Source organism: Catharus ustulatus, chromosome 1 (genome assembly GCF_009819885.2).
Source record: "Catharus ustulatus isolate bCatUst1 chromosome 1, bCatUst1.pri.v2, whole genome shotgun sequence".
Classification (NCBI taxonomy): domain Eukaryota; kingdom Metazoa; phylum Chordata; class Aves; order Passeriformes; family Turdidae; genus Catharus; species Catharus ustulatus.
The window spans coordinates 145,178,653-145,205,088 of NC_046221.1; the positions used below are offsets into that span (position 1 = coordinate 145,178,653).

General features: G+C 35.5%; 1 protein-coding gene across 4 annotated transcripts in view; it reads right to left on the reverse strand.

Annotated features, from left to right (window-relative positions):
- The window catches only part of LOC116996220 (CUB and sushi domain-containing protein 3), a 617,877-nt gene that overhangs the window by 41,805 nt on the left and 549,636 nt on the right, over window positions 1-26,436 (reverse strand). For all 4 annotated transcript variants that reach the window (XM_033059469.2, XM_033059460.2, XM_033059450.2 and 1 more), the window contains 5 exons: window positions 17,147-17,320; window positions 14,338-14,511; window positions 10,826-11,011; window positions 7,035-7,208; window positions 977-1,159 (listed from right to left, as the gene is read on the reverse strand). In XM_033059469.2, the coding sequence (XP_032915360.1) occupies window positions 977-1,159; window positions 7,035-7,208; window positions 10,826-11,011; window positions 14,338-14,511; window positions 17,147-17,320 (891 nt within the window). The remainder of the gene's footprint in view (window positions 1-976; window positions 1,160-7,034; window positions 7,209-10,825; window positions 11,012-14,337; window positions 14,512-17,146; window positions 17,321-26,436) is intronic.

Here is a 26,436-nt window from a genome sequence, read left to right on the forward strand (position 1 = left end):
TATCATTTCAAGAAAGAAATATCATGAAAACCATCTTAAAATGTATAAGAGCTAATTTGTTTCTGTAATAGATGAGGTCAAAGAAAAAAACCAGCAGGTGTTATAGTTGGGCAAAGCATATCCCTTTTGATACCACCATTAAAACATTTCTATGCACACACACACACGTTTTTTTAATGTAGAGTAAAGTTGACAGTCATTCAGCAGAAATGATATTACAAAACCAGTTTCTGAAACAATTTTTTTTAAATGTAATTACACTTTCATACGGATAACACAGTCAACAGCAATAAAATAGAAAATAAGAGTACAGGTTCTCAAATTATTTTCTTTTTTTCAAGACACTTTGTTTCACAAAAGAACCTGTTGGGTATTATTTCCTATTCTGAAGCAAGGTAATTTAGGCAATAAATGATTCTTCAGAAATATCCTGTTATAGTTTCCTTTTATGATAATTTGTCTACCTTGATATTTCCAGAATTATTTCTTACAAAAGAACTTCTTTCATCATTTTTATTTCTATTGAAAAATAATAATGTCAACAGTATTATTAAATGAAATTTAGATCAACCATTTATACATAGATATATAAATCTAAAGAAATCCTGACACTGAAATTTTCCTAAAGCTGGAGTCTTTTGCCTGAAATTCAGGTGTATTAATAGTTGTAATTAAAGGTGAGGTTATGCCGAGATTTTTAAGTCAAACAATATTAATAAGAAACTTGTGTTCTGGAGTCTTACCTATTTTTTTTCTCAATACCTGTAAATATGCGGTTTCAGGAGTGCCAGGGACTGGTTTCAGGTTTGTCACCTAATGCCAAGCAAAAACTATTGTGCAAAAACTGATTTGAGAAAATTTGTCAATCTAAAATTACTGCATCCCATTCACAACACAAAGCTGGCAATGCAAAATTGGTTTTCTGATCAATAGTATTAAAAACACAGTTTAAAAATTGAGTGGATCCTTGATTTACCTTTGCACTCAGGTTGTTTTCCTGTCCAGCTTCCATTTGCCAAACATGTTCTTTCCTCCGAGCCATGGAGGATATATCCAATATCACAGCTAAAATGTATCGTGCTTTTAATTTTAAAATTGTTCTCTTCCCTGGACCCATGGCCTGGGATACCTGGATCACCGCAAGAACCAGCTGTATCGCCTAGATTTTAGAGTACAAAGATTAGAATAAGTATGAAATATTATTATCATTCTGCACTTATAATGCATGTCTCTGTGTATTTATAAATAAGTTATATATATATATATATAATTTAAAAAAAATCCCTATATGTATCCTTGGGGGTGAGTCCCTATAATTGCAAAATTATTTGATCCTCCACTAATTTTTTGCACTTATTTTATAGCAATGCAGAAAAAGAATTATAATTTTGTCAAATTCCTCTAATACCATGCTAAAATTTTGATAGCAGAGTTATCAAATGAAATAGAGGGGAAAAAAACCACAAAAAATTCTTGGGGATTTTAATTTTAAAAAAAGGAATTCTGAGAAAAACCAAGGTCCCGATTGCAGAGACAATTTTCCTGTTTGTGTATAACTAGCATTCATAAAATATTTGTTAGTTTTATGGTATCACTAGAGCTGGAACAGTTTTACCATTGAATGAAATTTCTAGTCAACAATGTTATATGCACTAGACATGAAGCATTTTCTTGAATTCTAGAAATGTTGAAACATCACTTCAAACCTGCCTGATAGCTAAAATCCCCCTCAGACATAAATATTTCAGAAAATTCTAAGATAGAGGGTTAATGGTTAATATGTTTTTATATGTATAAATTTCAAATAATTTAAAATGCTATCTGCTGTATAAAAATGTTAGAATAGTCACACAGCAATAATGATAACAATAAAAAGTAATAATAGCATCTAAGATTATAAATCTAAATCTTCAACTGTGGTAAGAACTTTTAGGAAGTTCTAGGTAACATACTATATGAACTTCAGCTCATTTGATTGAATGTTTTAATATTTACTTAGGATCATCTACTTTATTCTTTTAGATAACTTTAAGATAGTTTTCTATGCATAAAAAGATGAAGGTATATTATATTAGGTATATTACATTACTGAGTTTCAATACTGAAGAGTTGAATTCTAGAACTCTTGGAGCTCCACTGTTCTACTTTTCCCTCATAGACCATTTTTTTTCTAACAACTTGCAAATAAAATTAATGTCTTCTAGACAAAAAATATGTCAAATATATAGATATTTTTGAGAGAATGTCTGCAATACTTGGTAGTCAATTACACTATTTTAAATAAAGATTAAATATTTCAAGAATTAGCTAGAAAAAATAATCTTTACTACTACTATTATTATTATTATTATTAATAATAATAATAATAATAATAATAATAATAATATGTTATGCAGAATAGCCATGCTTTTCGGGGGTTTGTCTAAAAGACAAACTTCTTTTTGTTTAAAAAGAAGTAATAAGAGCAATTTTTACATAGAAATAGTAAAGAAATTTTCAAACTCTAAATATGCAAAAGACCAAAAGTGGCAGACTCGCTACAAAGGGATTCTGAGAAGTTAGGACCTTGAAGTCTTACATGTAGAGAAAAACAAGTGTTCTGCTGCCTCAGTTGGCAGTGCATATGTCTAAAAAATGCTGTTGGGACTGAAGGGTTGGACACAACTCTTTACTGACAAAAGTACATACAGAACTGAACAGTGAAGGAAGAAGAGCAGACTTAGCTTGCTTTGCTTTGAAAATTATGGTGCATGAGCAAATACTTGGCTTACTTCATTATGTCTAAGAAGTATGTGGTACTATATATTTAAATGATTTCAGAAATAACAAATATACTCAAGGAAGCAAAAGGGCTAACTGTCTGATTCAAAATCACAGACTGAGAAGTTAGGCTGTTCTCTGTTTGCTCATTTCATTATGTGACACAGATCAGTAAATCAGATTGCCAGCCCTGTTTAAAAAGAAATTGCAAATATTTCCAAATTAGAGCAAAAACGTTCTATAAGATTTCAAAATAATTTATGACGAAGGTATTTAGGTGACTTAACAACACTCTAGTTTGAGAATAGTCTGCTTCATTTTTCTGAAATAACAAAAAAAATCCTAGATAAATGGTACTTTTTTTCATTTTGGGAATCTGTATCTTACATTTTCCAGGAATATTTTGTTATACTATGATAAAATTGGAACAGGACCTACTCATTATTCTACACTTGTAAAATCTCCACAATAACAGCTTGGTTTTTGGCAAGTTACTTAACATTATGCCTAAAAGTATTATACAATTAAAAAATGAAAACAGGTTATTTGCTGTATCAAATAGAAATCACGTACTCCTAAGTGAAATCATGTGTTCATTTCTAATGCCTACTTATTACTGTGAATTATTAGACTTTTTATTGTAGGAAGGTTAACCACCAGCTCTTTTGATTGAAGGTTACAGAAATATTTTTTTCTAAATGGCTAATCACCTCGGATGTGAGTGAGTGAAGCTGAGTTGGAAGTGACCCACAGGGACCATCGAGTCCAGCTCCCAGCCCTGCCCAGCACCATCCCCAAGAGTCACACCCTGTGTCTGAGAGCATTGTCCAAACTCTTCTCGAGCTCTGTCAGGCTGGTACTGTGACCACTGCCCTGGGGAGCTGTTCCAGTGCCCAAACACCCTCTGGGTGAAGAGCCTTTTCCTGATATCCACCCTAAACCTCCCCTGACACAGCTTCAGGCCATTCTGTCACCACAGAGCAGGGATCAGTGCCTTGCCCCTTCTCCACTCATGAGGAAATTTCAGATTGTGATGAAGTCTAAGAGAACATATTTTTATCACCTCATGCAGACTCAACTAAATTATTTTTACAGTTAGTTATAAGCCTTCCTTCACTCACATGTGTAACAAATTCTCAGTTGACATTTAATCTTGATGAAATGGAGGATATTTAGACTATTTCCAACTATTGCCACACATATGAGGAATTCTACATTGCAAAAAATTTCTGACTCCATCTGATATACATATGATGATTGAAAACTGTTTCTGAATGCCAGTATACGTCAATGGGACATGACAATTCCTTCTAGCTCAATGTCATGTGACAAGAAACTGTCATAAGAGTTATGTTACAAAATTTAGAATGTAGTTACCTTATGTTCACTGATCTAGCATTTCCTTTTTAATTTTTTTTCGTGTACTAAAAGGTCAAACATGCTATGTCTTTTCTCAGTTATATATTCTATATTATATATTATAAATAATATTAAAAAACATGCAATTTTTAATGCTTTAATATGCATTACAATGAAGAAATAAGTTTAAAGGCTAATTATGAAAGCTGATGATTTTACATATTTTAGGTGTAAAATATAGAAATTCTGTGTCATGAACTTCAAATTATTTTATAATGAAAAAGAATTTCAGATACAAACTTTGAAAACAAAATCTCAAAATTTTACTAAGAATTATAGTTTGGTACAGTACAGTTAAATAAAATAAGAGTTTGTATTCTATACAATTTGATTCTTTATGATTGACATTTAAAGGTGCCTATTCAAGGAAATTTTTCATCATGTATTAAGAAAAATTAATTAGATCTGATTAGAGACACCATTAGATCTGATTAAACTCACCACATTCCTTTGTCCAGGTAGAAAAACAATAATTAGAAAAAAAAAGCCTCAGTCATAATATCCCAAGATATTTCAACACATTTAATTTAATAGGAGAAACGCTATAGAATAATCCTATTTTCAGTAGGGGTGCTTTGATTTTTCATGTGTGTTTTTTGGCTCTATTCCTTTATATTTTTTATCTATTTCTTAAATTATTTTTGAAATACATAATTTAGATTTTTTTTTCTTATTAGTACTATGAAAAGCTACAATAAGTAGCCTTAATGCTAGCTTTAAAAACACTTTCTAAATTAAAATCTGAAAAAAACACAACCTGTTCAAATTTGCAAATACATGAATATATCATTATTTATCAAATAAGATTATTTTACATTAAAGTTGGATTTCCAGTACATATCTTTAAAAATTAAAGATTATAATAACTTGATCTTTGCTCTAATTGTGGCAAATTTCCTTCCGCTTTATTAATAGAAAGTTTAAGGATTAAATTAGATGTATATTTTTCTAGGTTTTGTCACATTCTGGGTTCTGTCACATTCTAGGTTCCTGACTTTGCAGAAGGTTCAGATACTGAAAAACTCTTCCAACAGCTTAGAATTTAATGCAATATTTTAACCAAGCAGCTCTATTTTAGTATTTCATATTAATTTTCGACTACTTCTGTGCAATGGGTTGTAAAGTTTTATATTCTGAAGCTGTAGCTGATAATCAGTTTATAACTGAATACACTGAAGAGATGAGGGCAGGAGAAGAAAAAAACCAACCAAGAAGGTTTCCAATATGTGAGACCTCCACCTGGACTACTGTATCCATGTCTGAGGTTCCCAATACAACAGGAAAAAAGACCTTTTAGAGCAGGTCCAGAGGAAATTATAAATATGATCAGAGGGCTGGAACACCTCTGCTGTGCCAAAAGGCTGAGAGAATTTAGGCTGTTCAACCTGAATAAATGAAGGCTTCCAGAAGACCTTATTGTGGCCTTTCAATACATAAAATACAGAAGAAAGATGTAGAGTGACTTTTTATCAAGGTCTGTAGTGACAGGTGAAGAGGGGACAATTTTAAACTGAAAGAGGCTAAGTTTAGACTGGGCATAAAGCAGACATTTCTTACGATGTGTGCAGTGAGTCACTGAAACAGGCTGCACAGAGAACTTGTGGATACAACACCCCTGGAAGTGCTCAAGGTCAGGTTGAACAGGACTTTGAGTAACCTGATCTCATTGCATATGTCCCTTCACATTTCATTAGAGGGAGGACTACATGGTCTTTGGAGGTCCCTTCCACCACCAACCATCCTATGATGCTAGTGAAAGATATCCCTACCTATAACTGGGGGTTGGGCTATATTATTTTTAAAGATCCTTCTGACTTCCACCATGCTATTCTATTATTTACTAATACTGTAAAGAACCTTGGATTTTAAATGTGAAACTAGTATAGAATAGTCAGTTTTCCCTATCAGTTATTCTTCACTTCTGGTTTTGGCATAGATCTAATCCAAGAAAAAAATGTCATTTATTTTCTTCTAATTTTCTGCCATTAAACATGTCTAAATTCTCTGAATTATATCAGTTTAAATAAGATTCAAAACCTCTCTGATTTCTCCAATTAAATAATGAAACATAAGCTGGACAAGAAAGAACTTCACCAGTATTTACTGAGAATGATAACATGGTTAACCTTTATCACAATATTTGTTTACATAGTCTGCAATAACAAAAGGGATTTAATCAAATCCCAAATTAGTGTGTGACTTGGATTTCTGTTTTTCACTTGATCACTTCTCTTAAAGATAATCAAACTGAAGTTGTGAAGCACAATATTCCTAAGCAATACATTTTTCAGAAATCATATTTTGACTTCAGTGAGGGCTAAACTATTACAAGGACTAGATGGTATCCCCTCAAAAATTGAGCATCCTGCCTTGAAATCGTGTGGAGATGACCTGGTCTTATTATAATGTAATATGAATATATTACACAATCAAGTTATATCTGAGGTGTCATAAAACCAGTAGACATTTTGCAAGTTAAAAGAAAAAATATAAGAAAATTAACCCATCATCTTGAAGAGACCTTGTTGCAAGATTTCACTGTGGAAAGTAACACTCTTACTAGAAATAACATAAAAAATATTTTCAAAAAAAACTGGTTTTGTTAGCAGTCAAGCGTCAACACTCAACTGAATGAGAAATTTCTTGTTCATATTAAGTGCCACCAAGAAAGTCTCCTTCTTCCAGATTATTTTCTTGCTAATACTTTACGCTCATTTTGGTTTTACTTTTTTTTCACTTCTAGTATGATGGTAATTCTGTTTTATACATGATTTTACAGATTTTTAAATGACCTTCTGAAAAAAAAATCTATTTAAACCAACTTCAGGATATAGTAATTAATTCATATATATTACCTGAGCAGTGAGGAAGAGATCCACTCCAGTGTCCATTTAACTGACACGTGCGAGATGACTGCCCTAACAGCGAGCGTCTGCCTGTGCAGGTGTAATGAACAGTAGAACCAAAGGTGTACTTATCTCCAGACAGGACTGCGTTCGGAGGAACTCCAGGATGTCCACAGTCAATCACTACAATGCATAATTATTGGAGATAAAAGAAGGTTATTATCACTGATCGAACAACTCTCAGTTTTCATTTTCATAACTGCACACATAAACCTTGTGAAGGGGTTAGCATTTTAAGGATTTGGGGAAAGGGAGAAGATTATGGGATTAGAATGCAAAATATGCTTCAGACCAAAAGCTGTGAAATAAACACCTAGACATGTCAAAAAAAAGATATTTTAGATACATACATTGATGTTCAAAACTACTAATTCCCTAAGTTCTAAGATCTTTATGGCACGAACACATGCACACACCTTGTACTCTTCAGAGAAAAATTACAGGAAGACAGTATCTGCCAAAGGCACTACTGTGGTAGAGAATATGCAGAACTTCATTTCTCTTTTAATATTTCAGAGCAAGGAGTTAATTTGAGAACAAGCTAAATAAATCAAGTTTGGGAAATGTACAGTTGAAATTCATAAGCCAAATCCACTATGTACACAAACTGAATCTATACCTGATGCTTGATTTCTTTGTATCTTACATCTGTCCATGGTATGTAGTTTATTTTTGGCAGAAATATTTGTATTTATGTACCAAGAAACTCACAAGAGCTGCAAATATCAGTGTAGTAGACTGCTGAATCATATAACTGTAGTTATCAAAACTTCATTGAATTAAATACTGTTTTCTACAGGAACTTTTTTATTAAAGAAAAATCCAGATCAGTAAGCCTAATCAGGGTGTGCTCAATTCCATGGCATTTCAGATACATGCAAGAGTACAATGATTGTACAATATAGTGTAAATCAAAATCATATGTGGCAATTTGTCTTTCTTAAACAATTAATTTCATCTTAGAGCTTTAATTTATGTGTATACTGATTTAGATTTAATTTCATGTTCTCCCAAAGGTCCAACTTTCATGGTGCAGAACCTTCCTAACAGGACCACAAAGGATTTAGGAATGTGGTAAGCTATTGACTGACTTTGATTTCTACCTAGTGTCGCTGAGCCCTGTGACCATTCTGGAGGCTTTGAGGACTTTAAGTAAAATGGCTAGAATAATCAACATAACAAGAACTTGTTTTCAGCATGTTATGTTTTTAATTACAGTAATTTCATGATTACAAGCCGCACTGACTATAAGCTGCATCTCCGGGTGTTGGCAAACATTTTGTTCTTTGTCCATACACAAGCCGCACCCAATGATAAGCTGCTCTGTCGTTCGCAGCAAGGAGCTGCGTGCAACAAAGTTGCCAAATAGTAACAGAATCGCGGGATGGCGGGGTTTACTGGCTTGGCTTGGGCCATGAGGGCTCGCGGCTACCGACATGGCCAGGTGGCCAAGCTTGGCGCTGCCACTCAGCCAGGCCGCTCGGGGCCGGCCCGGCACTGCTCCGCGGTGGCAGGGGCAGGCACAGAGCCCGCCGGCACCCGCGGCAGGGGTGGGAGGCAGGGATGGAGCCCGCTGGCACCCACGGCGGCAGCGGCAGGAGGGGATGGGAGTCCCCCGCCTCTCCCCAGGCCGCGGAGCCAGCAGGAGGGATGCCTCCGACTTCCCCCCACCCTGCGCTGCCTGCACAGAGCCTGGCTCCACTCGCCGTGCAACAGAGTAACTAATGTGTAACAATCGAGTAAAGCTGTGTTTTACTGGCAGGTTGCTTGACTCGGCACCTCGGTTTGCACTTCTGGGGTTGGAAATGTCAGAAAATTATTCACATATTAGCCGCTCCTGAGTGTAAGCCGCATTTCCGGTGTGGGAGCAAAATTTTAGTCAAAACGGTGTGGGTTGTAATCGTGAAATTACTGTAATTGCTTCTAACTAAAATCTACTATCACTTATGGATGACTGTTGAGCATGGAAAAGTAGAACCTTGTCAATAAAAAAGCATGTTGGTGACGCAGGCTTCAACAAAATGAGACCTTTTTCTTGTGAAGAACATTCACAGTATTTCAGAATATTTTATTATCTGTAGTGTTCTTGATTGATGCTTTTGCCCTATTCAGATGTCATCCAGGACACAGTTAATTTCATATTGGTACCTTACAATTTCCACCTTTGGGCTTTCCTATATATGCTTTTTGTTTACATTTATGTCTAGAAGTCTTGGATCCCTAATAACTGACTTTAAAAATTATAGTACCCTTAATAGTACCCTAATTTGATTATGTGTGCTACAAAATTTAATTTCATATTAATGTTTTCAGGCTGAGATTTCATATGAAAAGTTTATTGAGTTTCTTTTTTTTTTTAAACTCTAATAATTTCTTCTTTTCTTTTTTTACCACACTCATTTAAAAATACCCTTTCTCTATACCTAATCTAAATGAATCTTCTCAGTTTAAACAATTACTCCTTGTGCTATCAGTACATGCCATTGTAAAAAGTCCCATTCTAGTAATAATTTGCAAAACACTCCAGAAGCTGTTAAAAAAGGCTCTTAAAAGTTTTGGTCAGATTACAATTACAAAATATCCTGGACACCACTTAGGTAGAATTCACTGACCTCTCTATAAAAATGACACAAATAAAGCAGGAGATATCCTTTCAAAAGTACATATATGACTTTTACTCCCAAAGCTCTTTTAAAAGAAGAATAAAGGCTGTATTATTAAATTACTTGTGACAATTCAGATAAAAATGACTGAGAGATTAAAGTACAAATGCAAAAAGAAGAAATCTTTGCAACTTTATCTTTAAATTAATTTCTCTTTGGAGATATTTTACTGTTAAGCAATATTTGTCTTTTTGAAATGGTAATGTTGCCTTTAAATTCAATGTGAAACCAACAGACACTTTAACTGTGACTTGCAATCAAGCTACTTATCCCATCAAAGAAAGGGACAAGTTCCATAACTGAAATTTTTAGCTGAAAAAAATTTAGCTTTTTTTAAATGAAAATGTTTAATTTGTCTTATTTTTAGAGAGATAATAGTAGAACTAGTGAAGCCACTTAAGAACAGATAGCTGCAGTATTGGAAATATCAGTCCATGATTCATGAATAAGGAACCTTTAGCCTATTTTCCCTTTAATCCCTTGAAAAGAAGCCTTTCTCAGTGAAAAATGTTGATCTTAAATGAAATCCTTTTCATGGACTAATAGAGAAACAGGTAAATCAACTTTCCCAGTCAATTAAAAGTCTAAGAAACATCTCTGGTTGTATCTGCATCACAGTTAGAAAGTTGTTAATGACAAACCAGAATAAAAATAACCTATTTGTGTTGATCCACTTGCCTTAGTAAATAGGTTGCATATGAACATGATGTTCAGATACATGTATTAATGTGGTAAACTGGGGACATTGTCCAGAGGACATCTTAGGTGTTCTGGGAAATTCAATGGACAGGTTTTGACCTTATATCCCTGCTATCAGGGATTATTACACTGGAGCATTCAGAGATGTTTGTTTGGCTGTTGTATTTCACCAGTATTATATGTTATTCACTGCATACAAGAACAATATAACTGCTGCTTAAGCAGCTACTGAGACTCTCCATCAGTACTGCACACACACAAATGTATATATAAATATGATTATTGCAATTGCTGTCATGAGACTGATGAAAATGTTGTGTAAAATAATACCACGTCTGTTCCACAGCCTTTGTAGAAGCAAACTCATTATCTACTTACTAATGCATTCAGGTAGAGGTTTGTCCCAGTGGCCATTTGGTTGACAAATTAAAACTGAAGAGCCAAATAAAAAATATCCAGGATTGCAGTCATAAAATACCACTGTGCCATATGTGAAATTTCCATGTTCAATTTTACTTTCTCTTATAGAATTTGCAGGAATTCCAGGATCAGAACAATTGACCACTAAAAAGAAAAAGAGCACAGACTTGAAAGCCATATTAATACAGTCTCCTAAAATGGTGTCCTATTCTTTGTATAAGAAATATACAATGTGTTGCTATCCTGTTTTATATACCCTAACTTTATTATATAATGGTAGTGAATTAGGAAGAAGAACTGAAATGACAAGACACTAAAGCCAGAAGATGTCAAACCCAGAGCAAATAAAAGAAAATACTTCTTTACAGTGTGATGATACAGTAAAATTATTGGCCAGTAAAAGTTTCTGAACATCCCAATAAAGAGAATTTATGTTCCTGCCTTGACACAGACTATTGTCCACAAATAGAAACGTATTTTGGGGCTAGATGTGACTTTGGTCTAACACACACAGAAATGCAAACATACTTATGTTCCCATACCAACATTTTGATAATGGATCACCTTTAGGACAGAGGTTTTGAGCTAAAGGGCACAAGGTCAGTTAGGTAAGACTGTGATGAGCTTGACAGAATAAGAACATGTCCCAACAAATGAGTAGGTAGGTCCTTTTTAAAACAGTGGCTAACTTAAATGGTTAAGAATACTGATGCATTTTTTGAGTCCTCAGCACTTTAAAATTTATATTTTTGAAAATTCCTGTATATGGATTTTCCCCCCTTTTTTTGTCTTACAGCTATCTGAGTTCAGTGTAATACTTATTTTGGGGGTCATGAAGATTATTTTAACAGTTTTTATGTGGTTTCCTCTTTCAAGAAAACACATCATCTCTTATTTAGTTACTCAAGAAATTCAAAGTTCCCATAAAAACTACTATCCCTATATCCTTATAATCAATTGAATATTTATATATGTGCATGTAAATTACATGTATATAAACATGCAGTTGATTATAAGGATACAAGGATAGTAATAGTAGATAGACAAACATATTTTTACCTGTGTGCAAATCTATATATCTGCATGTGTATTCAGGTGGAATTTTGCTGTGCATCAGTTCCTACCCATCGCCTCTCATCCTTTTACCACAAAGAGCCTGGCTCCATTCTCTTGACACCCTCCCTTCAGTTACTGATAGTGATGAAGACCTCTCTCAGTCACCTCTTCTCAAGAGTGAACACGCACAGTTCCCTCAGCCTGTCCTTGTAAGACAGAAGCTCCAGTCCCTTAACTACCTTTGTAGAGCTCCACTGGACACATTCCAGGCTCTCCAGGTGTGCCTCACTAGGGCTAAGTAAAGGGCAGGATCACCTCCCTTGAGCTGCTGGCACTGCTCTTCCTAATGCACCCCAGGACACCATTGACCTTCTTGGCCACATAGGCACACTGCTGGGCTCGTGGTCAGTTTGGTATCCCCAAGGACTCCCAGGTCCTTCTCTGCTGAGCTACTTTCCAGCACATCCTCCCGCAGCCTGTCTTGGTGCATGGGATTACTGGGGTCACTCTTCCCCAGGGACAGGACCCTGCATTAATGTCTGTTGAATTTCAGAGGTAAATGTGCATGCATGTCTGTTTATGAAATTATCAAAATATGCTGAAAAGCTCTGTCATTTGCAAAGGTAAAACAGTATTGCCAGATGCAATTTAAGATTTGAATTTCCCCTACCTAAATCAGTTAATATAGTCATTTTATGGCTCATGTCCTCTCTAGCAACTATTCTAAATGTTGAAGTCTGCTTGTGTGCTTCTTCTAGCAGGTCTCAAATATTGGTACCACAAGCCTAGAAAACATACCAGGTATGTCTCTCCTAGGACAGAAATAGCTTTTCGCTTGTATTTGACTTCTTTAACAGTAAAGGAGAGAACAGTTTGTTAGCTACATTGATGGTCAATATTGATTTTTTTTTTTTCCTTCCTGGAGGAAAGTCTAGCCTACATTTCTGTCTTTTTTTCTTTTTTTTTTCCCCCAGCAAGAATCATTGAAGGTCATCTCATGACCCTGCACAGGACAGCCCTAAGAATCACATCATGTGCCTGAGAATGTTGTCCATGTTCATGTTACTAAGCATATATTTAAAGTAGTGAAAAGAATTTATTTATTATTATATTTCTTATTCGTATATTTATTCATTATCATATAGGAGTATTGTTGGCTAAGAAATTACATATTTAACAAGGTTGTAAATAATATAACAGCAAGTGCACTGCTGAATTTACATGAAAAATTTATGAGACAAAAGCAAAGTCTTCACAATGGTGTGCAGCCTTTTCTGTAATATTGCACTTTTGGTAGTTCACAAATATGCAAGGTAACAGTTTTATTACTATTATTATTTAACTTTAAAACAAACAAAATCATATTCATTAGAATGGATTTTACTGCTTATTGCAGATATGATTAATGATGCTCAACACAAGATTAGATATTTTTGTTTCTAAACTCTCTTCTAAAGCCAATATACAATTTCAGCAATGTGTAAAATTTCAGAGTAACCTGATCAACTTATTTACTAATCCCTACATGCCAGTAAGTTGTCAGCACTTTGGCATATTACCCGGCAATACAAGAATACCAAAGTGACTGAAAGCAACTGGATTGAAAATGAGATTAAGTAGGTTCCCTAAATATACAGTACATGTTTAGTATTGTAAATTTAGAAAATATTATCTTCATCATCAATTAAATTTAAGTTCTGTAAACTACTTGGCAGTATTTCTTAGGGGAAAATGATCAAATAAAAGTGGAGAACACTTACTGAAAAGAAAATAAAGTCAATAAAACTTTTATAAAAACACATTCTTTAGTTTACGCACTGATAAAAATCAATAGAAGCTGCAGAGAAGATGCTGAAAAACGATCATTAGAATTTCTGCATATGTACATGCAAGTTACAGCAAAAAGTACACTTTTCTAAATAAAACTAATTATTTAAAAAGCACATAGCGATTTTAAAAAGACAGGGGTGACAAAACCTTCCTAAAACTCCTTATGAAGACTCAAACAGAACTAATTTCATAGTGTTATTTTTCTAAATGAAAGAATTGTACATATAACATCTAGAAGGATTGAGAACCAACACAAATGGACAATGTTAACAGAATAACAATTGTAAAAGTGAAGATGCTCAGTGGAGCACCAATGGAAATGTAAAAGGAAAAAAAATTAGGTTTTCTTATGTTTCTGTTAGAACTATGTTGGCTGAAAATGCAAAGAAAATTATTTCTGGATTTAAGCTCTTAATTATCTCTCCATAATTTTGCTTAAGTAACTTGCAGAAACATTTTTTTTTTTTTAAATCTCTGTTGATGAAAGAGGAATCACTTTATCTTGTGTTCCTTTAACATCTGTTTATATTTCAGCCTTAATTTTACAACATTTAGTTAGAAACCTGTAAAGGCTGCATTCTTACCTTTGCATATTGGAGGTGAGTGGCTCCATTGCCTGTTAGCTTGGCACTGAGCTTTGGTAGGTCCTTGCATAACATACCCAGTATTGCATGAAAATGTCACAACATCATTGAAGTTGAAACCATTTCCACTTGTTCGTCCATAAATGGGACTACCAGGGTGACCACAGCTGACAGCTAGCATAGAACCAGTCAAAAAGCCCCCAAAAAACAGAACAAGATGTTATCACTTTTCATTACTTATTATGCAATAGATAATAATTATATAATAGTATTTTCAGGTTTTGATATCATAAGATACTACGTACTTTCCATGATGTATTCATGTTCAAGAACTTAGTTTAATTTTTAAATACAGTAATTTCACAACCATAAGGCGCACCGGACTATAAGGCGCACCCGCCGGGAGTTGGCAAAATTCGCAACTTTGTAGATCAGATAAGGCGCACTGGACTATAGGGCGCACTTTTTTTTGCAGTGAGGCTCCGCCCCCAGCTCCCTCCGCGCGGTTGCTGGCCGAGGCCCCGCCTCAACCCGGCAGTCATTGGCCCCCGGGCCCGCCTGTACCTGGCAGGGGCGGTGCTGCGGGGCCCCAGGCCCGCCTGCATCCGGCGGGGCCGGGGCATGGCTGCCACCCCTCCGTGCTGCCTCTCCGGGGCCGGGCTATGGCCGCCGCCCCTCCGTGCTGCCTGCACGGGGCCAGGGGGTGCCTGTGGAGGGGCGGCTCCGCCTCCACGGGGCCAGGGGGTGCCTGTGGAGGGGCGGCTCCGCCTGCACGGGGCCGGGGGATGCATCTGGACGCGCGGCTTCGCCTGCACGGGGCCCGGGCGTGCCTCTGGAGGGGCCGTCCCGCTTGCACGGGGCTGGGGGGTGCCTCTGGAGGGACGGCTCCGCCTGCACGGGGCCGGGGCGTGCCTGTGTAGGGGCGGCTCCGCCTCCACGGGGCCGGTGGGTGCCTGTGGAGGGGCGGCTCCGCCTCCACGGGGCTGGAGGGTGCCTGTGGAGGGGCGGCTCTGCCTCCACGGGGCCGGGGGGTGCTTGTGGAGGGGCCGTCCCGCTTGCACGGGGCCGAGGGGTGCCTCTGTACGGGCCGTCCCGCTTGCACGGGGCTGGGGGGTGCCTCTGGAGGGACGGCTCCGCCTGCACGGGGCCGGTGGGTGCCTGTGGAGGGGCGGCTCCACCTCCACGGGGCCGGGGGGTGCCTTTGGAGGGGCGGCTCCGCTTGCACGGGGCTGGGGGGTGCCTCTGGACGGGCGGCTTCGCCTGCACGGGGCCGGGGCGTGCCTGTGTAGGGGCGGCTCCGCCTGCACGGGGCCCGGGCGTGCCTCTGGAGGGGCGGCTCCGCCTCCACAGGGCTGGGGCGTGCCTCTGGAGGGGCGGCTCCGCCTCCACAGGGCCGGGGCGTGCCCGCCCCTGCTCCGCCCCACCTCCACCTGGCAGCCATGGCCCTGCCGGCTCCCCCCGTGGCTCGCAGCTCGCACTTCCGGGTAGGCAATTTTTTTGAACTTTGTCCATCAGATAAGGCGCACCGGACTATAAGGCGCACTTCCGGGTTCCAGGGAAAATTTTAGTCAAAAGGGTGCGCCTTATAGTCGTGAAATTACTGTAAACTGAATAGAAATTGACATGCAGTAATGAAAGTAAATAACGAAAACAGTTCTGACAAAGCAGGAGAAAAGCAAGCACTAGAGTTTCATTACGTACAGCCTGAAATTGAAATGAAATATTTCACTACCTTAGTTCCTCAGGTATTATTTCTTACAAATTTATCTTAGTGTCAACTCAATATTTTATCTTTGTGGCCTAAATAGCAGCCTTAGTGGAGCTATAAATTTATGACTATTTTTTTAAAAAATCCCAGAACTCTTGGCACAGTGAGATTTTTCTTATGTTTATACAAAAATTGTCGACGGAAGGTAAAGTTTATTTTTTGCACAAAAACCAGTCAAAAAAAGTAAGGAAAATTTGACACAGGTTAATATTTACAGAGTTATCCAAAACCACTTTTAAAACACTTTCTTCTATTTTTTAACAAATTATTGGTAATAAAAATGTTAATCAGTAATTAAAAATAAAAATTAAAACATCATATAATAAATGAATGAACATTGTGTGCTTTGACTTGGCATTAAGAGAATTTCTGCTACAAAGATACAGCTGTAGGATATTTGGAAGCCAATTAATACTTTCAACACACTATTACTAAACCTGAAAATTGTGATAATTTACTTTAAATCTCATATTTTCTAAATTAAATACATGATTTTTTTGTTATTGCTTAAACATCTTTCATGTGATAGCTTGACACACTTATCATGCAAAAGAAACCTCATTAACAAAGCACAATATTCACGCAAATGATTCCCAAAACCACAAATCAAAGTAACAGCAGAGGAAGAAGAATAATAAAAGAAAATATAATTTGGTAAAGAAAGCATTTTAACCTGCAGTGTTGACAGTTTACATCAACAGTGTTTACTTATCTAACTAAAATTTAAACTATCTAATTGTAACCAAAAGTAAATATACATTAAATATTTCTGAAAGCCACTACTGGTCATAAAGACATTTTTAAACCTGAGTAGTGGCATTCATAAGTCCTATCACTTTCTGAAGAATTTTCACATCCATAACAGCAGGTATTCAGTAGCCAAAGGATGTAGAAATTTAAGGTGACAACACTTAACTCCACCTGATAGATGTACCATAGATTTCATGTGGCCCCATACTTTAGAGGATCATTCAATCCTCATCTGGTTTGACACAGATATTCCTGTGCCATAAATCAGTATGCATTGCCATGCTTACTTACGCACACAGGATGGAAGCTGGCCAGACCAGTTGTGATCCTGTTGACATATTCTTACAGAAGAGCCAATCAGCCGAAAACCAGGACTGCACTGGTAAACAACTGTGTCTCTATAGCCATAATTTTCTCCTATTACTTGTCCATTGACTATAAGATCTGGGATACCACAGTGACCAGCTAGATTGATTTATAGTAAAGGAAAGAAAAGAAAAAATAAGAAGAAGAAAAAAAAAAGAAAGAAAAAATCAGTAAATATGCCATAGAAATTTAAAATAAGCTTTCTTAACTAAAACAAAGAAATGCTGAATATCTTTCCAGGTGTTTTATTGACCTTTAGCTTTACTTTTATTAGCTTGGTGAATACTGCAGTCATGCACTTGTTTTGGTATAACTATATGCCTATAAAAATTACAAAATTATTATTTAGCAAAGAGATTAAACGTCATATATATAATCAAATTTCCTTTAAAAATATGAATAATTCATTTTTATTGTAACATGTAAAAATATATTATTTATCTTAGTTTTATTTTGGCTATGATTAAATTAACAAGGCAACATTAAAACATCATACATTTAACTAAATAGAAAAATTCCACATAAAAGTAATACAAATATTATCGGTATCAATCCATGGAGAGATTTAAATATAGCCTTTGTACAATAAAAAAAAAAAAAAAACTTGAAAAATTCATTCCTGGAATTTGACTCTCTGTAACGTTTTCCATTCTTTCTTTCCTTCCCAGTGGAATCCTAAAGAGATTAACATCCTTTGGCTGAAGGTAGTCATCGCAACGGCCACCAAATCTTTCAGCAATCATGTAGCAACCAAAAATCTTACTATGCCGAGGCCTAATATTTTACTCTGTATTCTCAAAATATGAGAAATATTGTATTCTCACTATGAAAGTCAAAAAGAGACATTTAGTCTATAGAGAGGCTGGGGAGAAAAACAAACTCTGTGAAGTTACTGTTTTCATAATGAATTCTGGAAAATGGGCACTGTGATTCAGCAAAAAATGTGGTAATGGGAAAGTCTTCTAAGAATGGTTGACTTCATAAAGACTGTGACATATGGTAGAGAATTCACTGCAACAAGATTAAGACAAGCAAAAAAACCATGAGCAGTGTTTCAGCTAGTTCTTTTTTGGGGAAAAAAATACCAGCCACCCAAACTCCTCTGCTCTCCTTTTCTCTTCTAATTTTCCTCAAATAGCCCCCGCAAACAAATCTCCAAAGCTTGAGATTGCTAATAAGAAAAGACATTTAAAACCAATATGGTTTGGACTGGTTTTTCCTTTGAAATTTTAAATGTTTCTAATACCCTGATGTATTTTTCTGCATTTTGCCTCTTTCATTTGGGGCAAGAAATTTCCTAAAAAAGAAAAAAAAAAATCTTACATTTTCTTACATCCTGAGCTTTGTATTGTATTTCATTGTATGAATCATGATAAAACAACCAGAATTTACAGTATTGGTAGTATATGAACCTCCACATATATTAGATTGATGACTGCAGTTTGACTTCTGTTTAGTCACAGAAGGAGGAGGAGTCTAAATCTGGTACTATTCAAGGCTATATTATCCTTTGTTTGTTCCCTCCCTGTTTCCCTCAGTCTTATGTGAAAAACAGGCATAAATGAAATTCATGTTCTAGGACAAAATGGCATAACACATCTTAAAAAAATTTGTCAGAGTATTTCTTGATTTTCCCAGAAATTCATGGGCCATTCAGCATGTAGCAGACTTTTTTGAACATGGTCCAAAGGAACTAATTTCCCTGTCTTATAAAATTTCTGAGTATAAACAGGACTAGCCAGATGAGGAATAAAAACTGAGCTGTAGAAGATCAGATTCTATCAAAAATGGAACCAGTCAGTCTGCAGTGATTCAGATCATGCTCAAAGAAATATTTTTGTAGTTGCTTTTAATTAAAGTATATGCATTGGTTCTTAATTAAAAATTTAATGTTGCTTTATGGCAGAGTAAAGCAGAATACTTCACCAGAAAGGTCAATCTCTGTTTCCTGTGCAGAGATAATAAAGTTGAAGCAATTCAACATGTGAGGTAACTAAGATCACAGCGCAGTTTCTCCAACTGTGTGTGGACTTTACAAAACCCATACAATTTCTAAAGGTGAAAATTCATTACAAATCTATGTCTTTTCCAGTGTTGCTCCTGAAATTTAAAAATTATTTTAAAATCCCATCCTCTTACCCTACTTCCTTTCATTTTCATAAACCTCTCATACCCTAGTTTTGAATTCTTTTGACTTTTTTTTCTTCTTTGCATTTTACTTTCTTCAACCTCTACTACATACAAGGAGAGAGGTAGTGTATTTGCTTACCTCAAATTCAGAAAAGTATTCAATACCATTTCCCACAGCCTTTTCCTGAACAAAAGGGTAAGATACAGATTGGATGGATGGTCTTCAAGATGGGTAGGAACTGGGTCAACAGGCTGCACTGAAAGGGTGGGTATCAATGGTTTTCACTCAGGCTGGAAGCATATCACAACAGGAATCCCTAAGGATCGGTAATGATGTTGAATATCTTAATAAATTATCTGGATGATGGGATTGAAACCAGTCTCACCAAGTTTGCTGATGACACCAGACTGGGGGGGAGGCAGACATGTGAGAAGAAAGAGACATCTTAGAGAGACCTGGGCAGACTGGAGGAGCAAGCCAGAAAGAACTGCATGATGTTAACAAAAACACCTGCAAGGTTCTGCCCCTGGCATGACAGAACCAAGGAGCCCAGAACTAGCCATGATCTGTATGGCTGGGGACCAGTGTCACTGAAAGGCACCTGGGGGTCTTGGAGGACAAGAAGCTGACTGTGAGTCAGCAGTGTGTGGCGGCAACAGTGAAAGCAAAATGGACCCTGGGCTGCATCTGCAGAAATATAATTAGCAGTGGTAGAGATGTGATCATCCCACTCTACTCAGTGCTTGCCAGGCTGCACATGAAAGATGCAGAAAGATTCAGACAGACTTGCAAATGCAAGTCATGAAAATAATCAAAGGGTTGAATAAACCTCTTCTACGAGGAAAGGCTGAAGGCATTAGATCCTCAAGAAAAGAGGTCTCAGGCAGGGGGGAGGCTCATCACAGTGTTCCAGTACTTTGAGGGGTGGCTACAAAAAAACCTCTCTTCTCATGGAGTCACGTGGAGAGGACGAAGGACAATGGATGTGAGCTGCACTGGGAAAAGTTTCATCACGACATAACAAAGAATTGTTTTGAGAGTAAGAACAATCATTCCCTGGAACAATCTATTCAGGGATGTGATGGGAGTCTACATCCCTGGATGTTTTCAAAATGTGATTAAACAGGTTGCTAGATAATCCCATCTCAGCTGCCTTTGCCATGAAATGTTGGATCAGATGAGTTTTCAATTCCCTTCCAACTCGGGCTGTTCTATGATTTTGTTACTTCAAATCCCTCTGTCTTGATTATTTCCTCCCACTCTGTATAACAGTTATGTCTTTGGAGAACTAACTGTATTGCATGACCAATTGTGAAATTCCCACTACTAGTAATGAAAGATATTTTTAAAGCAGTAAAGACTCTTCTATCCCTATGTAAGATTTCTAAACTGAAAGATAAAACTGAATTAATGAAGAATTATAAATACTGTAAATTATACTATAAATTATAAAGGTATTATAAAACTGTTTGGCCATGACAGAATTCTAAATCAATCAGTGACAGTAAAAAGGAAGTAAATATAATTTAAAAACAGGATATACCAGACTTCTGACACATTTTTTATCTCAAATTTTTAAAAGAGATTTAAAAAAAAAAAACAAAAAAACCCAAAAAAACCCTAAGAAACAAACAAAAAACCACAAACAATTCCCCCCCCCTGCAAAAAAAAAAAACAAAAACAAAAAACCCATCTAAAAATCCCAAGACAAATAAACAAAACAAACAAAAAAAACCCCGTGGGGATTTGCAGGATTTTTTGCCAGTTTTTACTCTGCTTTCCAGAGGAAGTTTAGTGTGACTGAGAGATCGAAAAAAAAAAAATGTTAAAATCAAACCAAACAAAAAAAGAGGGGAAAAATCCAATACCAAAACAATCCAACACCCCAAAATTATGGGTTCAGCATTATTTGTTTTATTTTCAAATAAAGTAATTGACAACTGTCATGTAGGTGCATGTGGTAGACAGTTGCTATGAAAAGTACATGTAATGGTGTACACAGTTCCTGTTAAGAGAACACAGGAGGACTATACTGGAGTTTCCGTGATTCATGCAGATGAGTAAATTCCCTAAGATCCAAAACAGTTAGAGATTCATTAATATTTTCCACAACTTTTATTATTTGCTTTGAAATTGGTTTTCAGGACTTTCATTTAAACTTTTATTATAAGGATTTTTTTGTGAAATACATATATTCTAATATCCTACTAGTTAATAGCTGACTTCACACTAAGTTAGGATTCTAGACTACTTTTGGCTATGTTTCATGAATGTTTTCATGGCATCTTTGTCCATTGTCAATATCTCTACTTTTGTGCTGTACCATAAAACCAGTTGTAGTTCCATTTTTTCTATGATGTGGATGTAAAAGACATTTGTAGTAGTTCTATGAATCCAGATGAGACCCATGGATCTTCATGTAACTTCTAACTTGTAATAATGAATCAAAAGATACCACTTTTGCAAAGACAAGTGAAAATTACAAAAAAAAAAAAAAGTATTAAAGAGACTAAATGTGAAGGTTTTACTGGTAGTAGATTTGAGATGAGAAATAAGAAACATAACATTCCAATTTCCAGTCTAGCAAAACTTGAGAAGAATAATTGCATGAAATATTATTATAAAACAAAATTAGTCAAAGATTGGGAATGAAGGATATTAATAACCTGTGAGGACCAAATAAATTACCTAATTTGACATGAAATCCTGCTTTAGCAATGAAGAATGAGCATAATAACTTAGTGTCAGACCCTTTGAAACCATAGCTGTAAATGAGATTTCTGCAGGTTGTTCTATGAGATGAAAAGAACAGGAATAAATGAATACAGAATCTTTACATTAAATGGCAAAAAACATACCTATGCTTATTTTAGTTGTCAGTAGTGTCAAACATGAGCACAGTAGTGAAACAAATTTACATACCAATGTATTATTGAAAACAGAGATTTATGTTATTTATTATTCAACGAAGTTAATTAACCTGTCAAGATGACCTCAGTTGAAAAGGAAGAATTATTTCTTGGCATTTTTTTTTCTTCTTTACAGGGCTTACATTTCATAAAAAGATATAAGAAGGCACAGCCCTGGACAAAACAGGGCTTGGGGCATTTCTATTGCTATTTTCAGAAGAGCCTCATCTTGACAGCTGCTCAAGCTGTACTAAAACTGTTCAGGATAAATGGCAAAGTTATTTTAAATCTTTTTTAATCCATGGCCCACAGAGGGAAGTTCTCTGCTGAATTCCTTGAAAGAGCTGAATAATTCCTTACAGATGAAACATCATATACCTAATTTGAAAGTCTAGTTATTATTATACAGTGGGACTGAAGAACAAAGAGAAGCATATGGCTGACTCCAGATATATTAATTCAGTAACACTGGAGACACAGAATATCCCTCAATTAAAACACCAAGAGTTTAAAAAAGATATTTAAAAAGAGTGAAGATGAAGAAGTTAGTCGCTTATATATTTTTTTAGAAGTTTCAAGTATGAAAATAGTGGCAGAGAGGTTACACTTCAGAGTTTACATAGACACAGAAGCCTTTCAGTGACTGAAAGCTGATTGAGAAAATATAACAAATACCACTGATAGATTAATGCACTGAACATTCTTTGCTGTTAGCTTACATGGTTGTTTTGCCTAGATGGTATGTCTGCTATTCTTTTAACTCCATGGACAGCATTGTTCTCTACAGAGCTGATGGATAACTGTTTTTTCCTTTATAAGTAACAAGCTGCCAACAGTGACTCATTAGCATTTTGAACCAGCATTTTTTTATGAAAGAAAGAGTAAAACTGGGATAAATATTCCCCAGCTAACACATCAAAGGTTGTGTTCACATTAGAATTTTGGTTCAGATCTTTCTTCTAACTCTTAAATGTGCTGAGTGGTTTTGCTACAAACAAATTAGCTTTCATTCGAAGGAAGAACACTGAGAAGTTCAACTAGGTGCACAAAACATGTTCCATCTCCTTTTGAAGAAAAATTAGTCTAAATTATTGACAGATCTTTTTGACAACTCAAAATCATATGAGAAACAATGGCATTTAGGCCAGAGGACTAGACCAGATAGAGTCCAAGGAAAATTCTCTGAATCATATATAATGCAAATGCAGATAACTCAGAATCAATTATTTGTTTCATAATCTGCTCAGTCTGATGGATTTTTTTTTAATTCAGACAAAGACACAGTACATAGAGTGTAGCCTTTCTCTTAGGGGAAGAGATGAAAGCTATTCCTGATGTTATTGTTTGGGAAGTGCAAATGTTGGCATTTAATTTACACACTAACTTAAACAGCTTTTTTCTTCTATCCATTGCCTTTACTGAAAGCTTCTCTAGTATTACCCATGTATGGGAACCATACTTCCTTATGCCTTGTTAAGCAAGTAAACTTCAGTCTTCATTTTTGCATTTTAATTCATAGACTCACTTCATAAAAGCGTTCTCCAACTGAATTAACATCATTTAATCATGTCACAATTAACAACAAAATATGAGATCTTACAGACCTTTAAAAGTTTAATCATATTTCACCATTTATCTTTATTTGCTATTTAATACTAATATGCAGAACTGAAACAAAACTATTGTTCCAGAAGTTGCTGAGTCTATCCCATACGAAATAACAGAAATTGCTTTTGGGAAATAAGGGAGAGAATATCAACAGATCCGTTTCATCAGGATGTTTAGATGCCATGAAGAACTGAGAAAGAAGGAATAAAGTGTTAGGTGTAGAACAGTGAGGAACTGAGAAAGAAGAAGGAATTAGGTGTTAGGTGTTGAACAGTGAGATGAGGAGGATAGAGTCACAGGTTCAAGAGATGTGAAAACATGGACTTAACTCACCAATGAACAAAAAAGTTAAGTGTGCATAAGATGTCTTTTCTCTGAGTTTTAAACATTGATTGAAAATCATATTTTTCCCGTTCTTTCATGTAGTTTTCATTGATGAGATATCTAAACAACTCTTAAAATTACTATCAGTCATGCAACTAGCACAAGTGAGAGAAACTCAGTTAGATATGGCCCAAAGAGAAGCATGGAACTTTGTACATGGCATTAACAATTAGTGAGGTCCTAGAAAGAAATCAGAATGCTTTGTAATAATCTAAGAAAAGAGCTGTTTTGTACTAAGCTGTCTAAAATGTTAACCAAAAAATACATAAAATATTTTTAAAAAGGAAAAAATAGTCCTGATCCTGTGTAAAAGTAATGTTCTGATAGTGCTTCTAGTTGACCTAATAAAAAAAAATTTAAAATAGTGCTAATGAGAAAAGGGGAAAAAAAAAAAATCTGTGTTAGAGAAATCTTAGTAAATGTTTTTTACCATTCATGTACTAGTTAATTGTAAAGTTCATCTGAAAGTACTATAGAGTTGTTAAAGCAGATCTTATTTGCTTCTTCTCTAGGAAATGTCCAGTTTACTAAACATCTGATTACAGGCATTAAAATAAATATACTAAAAAAAACCCAAAATTTTTAAAAAGTAGGATACTATACATTTTTATGATCAATGTTATTCCTGACTTTAAAGCAAAAAAAAAAAAAAAAAAACCAAAAAACCATAAATAAAATAAATAATGCAAAATATAGAATAATAAATATGTAAACTGTAAATACTGTAAATATGCTAAGTTTTCATGTGAACAGACAAAAGAATAGTAAAGTCCTTATTGAATATTTAAGTACTTTTCCAAGAGGAAAATGTAGGATATTCAGTAAAAATCTATTCCATGTTTCCAAATGTTTCTCAGAATTTATTACATAGACAGTTTCAGTGTTACCAGTACAGAAAAAGATCAAGCATAATAAATTGAGAGGCAGCTTGTAACCTAGGAGACACAACAGTCATGATTTTAGTCTTTGCTTGTTATTTTATTCAAAAAGACTAACGTGATTTTTTTCACACTAAAATGTCCCAAAACATTTATCTTTTTGAACTTTGACAATAGAATTACTTCAGAAGCTCTATTCTATTTTGTTTCATTTGTTTTTTCCAATTTAAACATTGTTTCTTCTCATCAGCTATGGAAAATAAGGACCAAGAAGTCAATATCCTACTATTACAATAATGTGATTACTCATGAAGCATTACTTTGCCATTTAGGTATTATTTAAAGGAAAAAAAAAAAAAAGAAAGTGAGATTGAGAAATAAAAGCAGCTGTGTTAAGTGTTCTAATTTTTGCCAGAGATTCATTATCCATCTTTTAGTAAAAGAAGAAAGAATGAGAAAGGAAAGGCAAAAAAGACCTGTGAAGCCTGTCATCATATTCTCACACTATCATGGCTGTCCACAAAATCATGCACTACTGTTGAGTGTCATGCAATAACACAACCTGGATTTTAGTCAATATTTTTGATTTAAAGCTTACCTCAGTTCTAATGCTTATCTATATCTGATTAGGTTCACCACAAACTAGTTTAAGGTTCCACTACAGGTGCTTAGATTCTTGCTTATTCCACTTTTCATAAATTTTTTAAATGACACATACATGGTATTAAAATCAGGCTATCTAATACAATAATTAAATGTAATTATTTCAATAGCACTTTCAGAAACAAATTAATTAGATTTTTAAACAAAGAACTTGAAAAAGGTATTATGTTATCCTGTAGGATTTCATGTATGTAATCTAAGTGTACTCCTAAGGGCATCTTCAAAACTTAAAACAGAAATGCATTGGTAATCTCTTCAGTCTAAGAATAACTAAATTTTTCAGAAAGTAAAAGTGGAAAGGAAGTAAGATAAATGATTAAAAAATGTTTACAACAGAAAGCACAAAACCATCAAAAGCAGATAGTGAAATTTACTGATAAATTGCATAAAAATTTATTTATTGACCTGTTAAAATACCCACTCTCTAGGTCTTCCTGCTGTATTTGATCTTCTTTGTCCCACATTCTAATACCTCTTTAATGTCCTCCATTTCCTCCACTTTCCTCTGCTAACCTTCTTAGAAATATTTCTAATTTCTGATTTGTCACTAGTTGAGCTCATCCCTCTATCTTAAGTCTCAAATTACTTATGGAAGAAACAAGAATTGAACTGGGTTATTCTGAGTCTGCAGGGAGTTCTTTC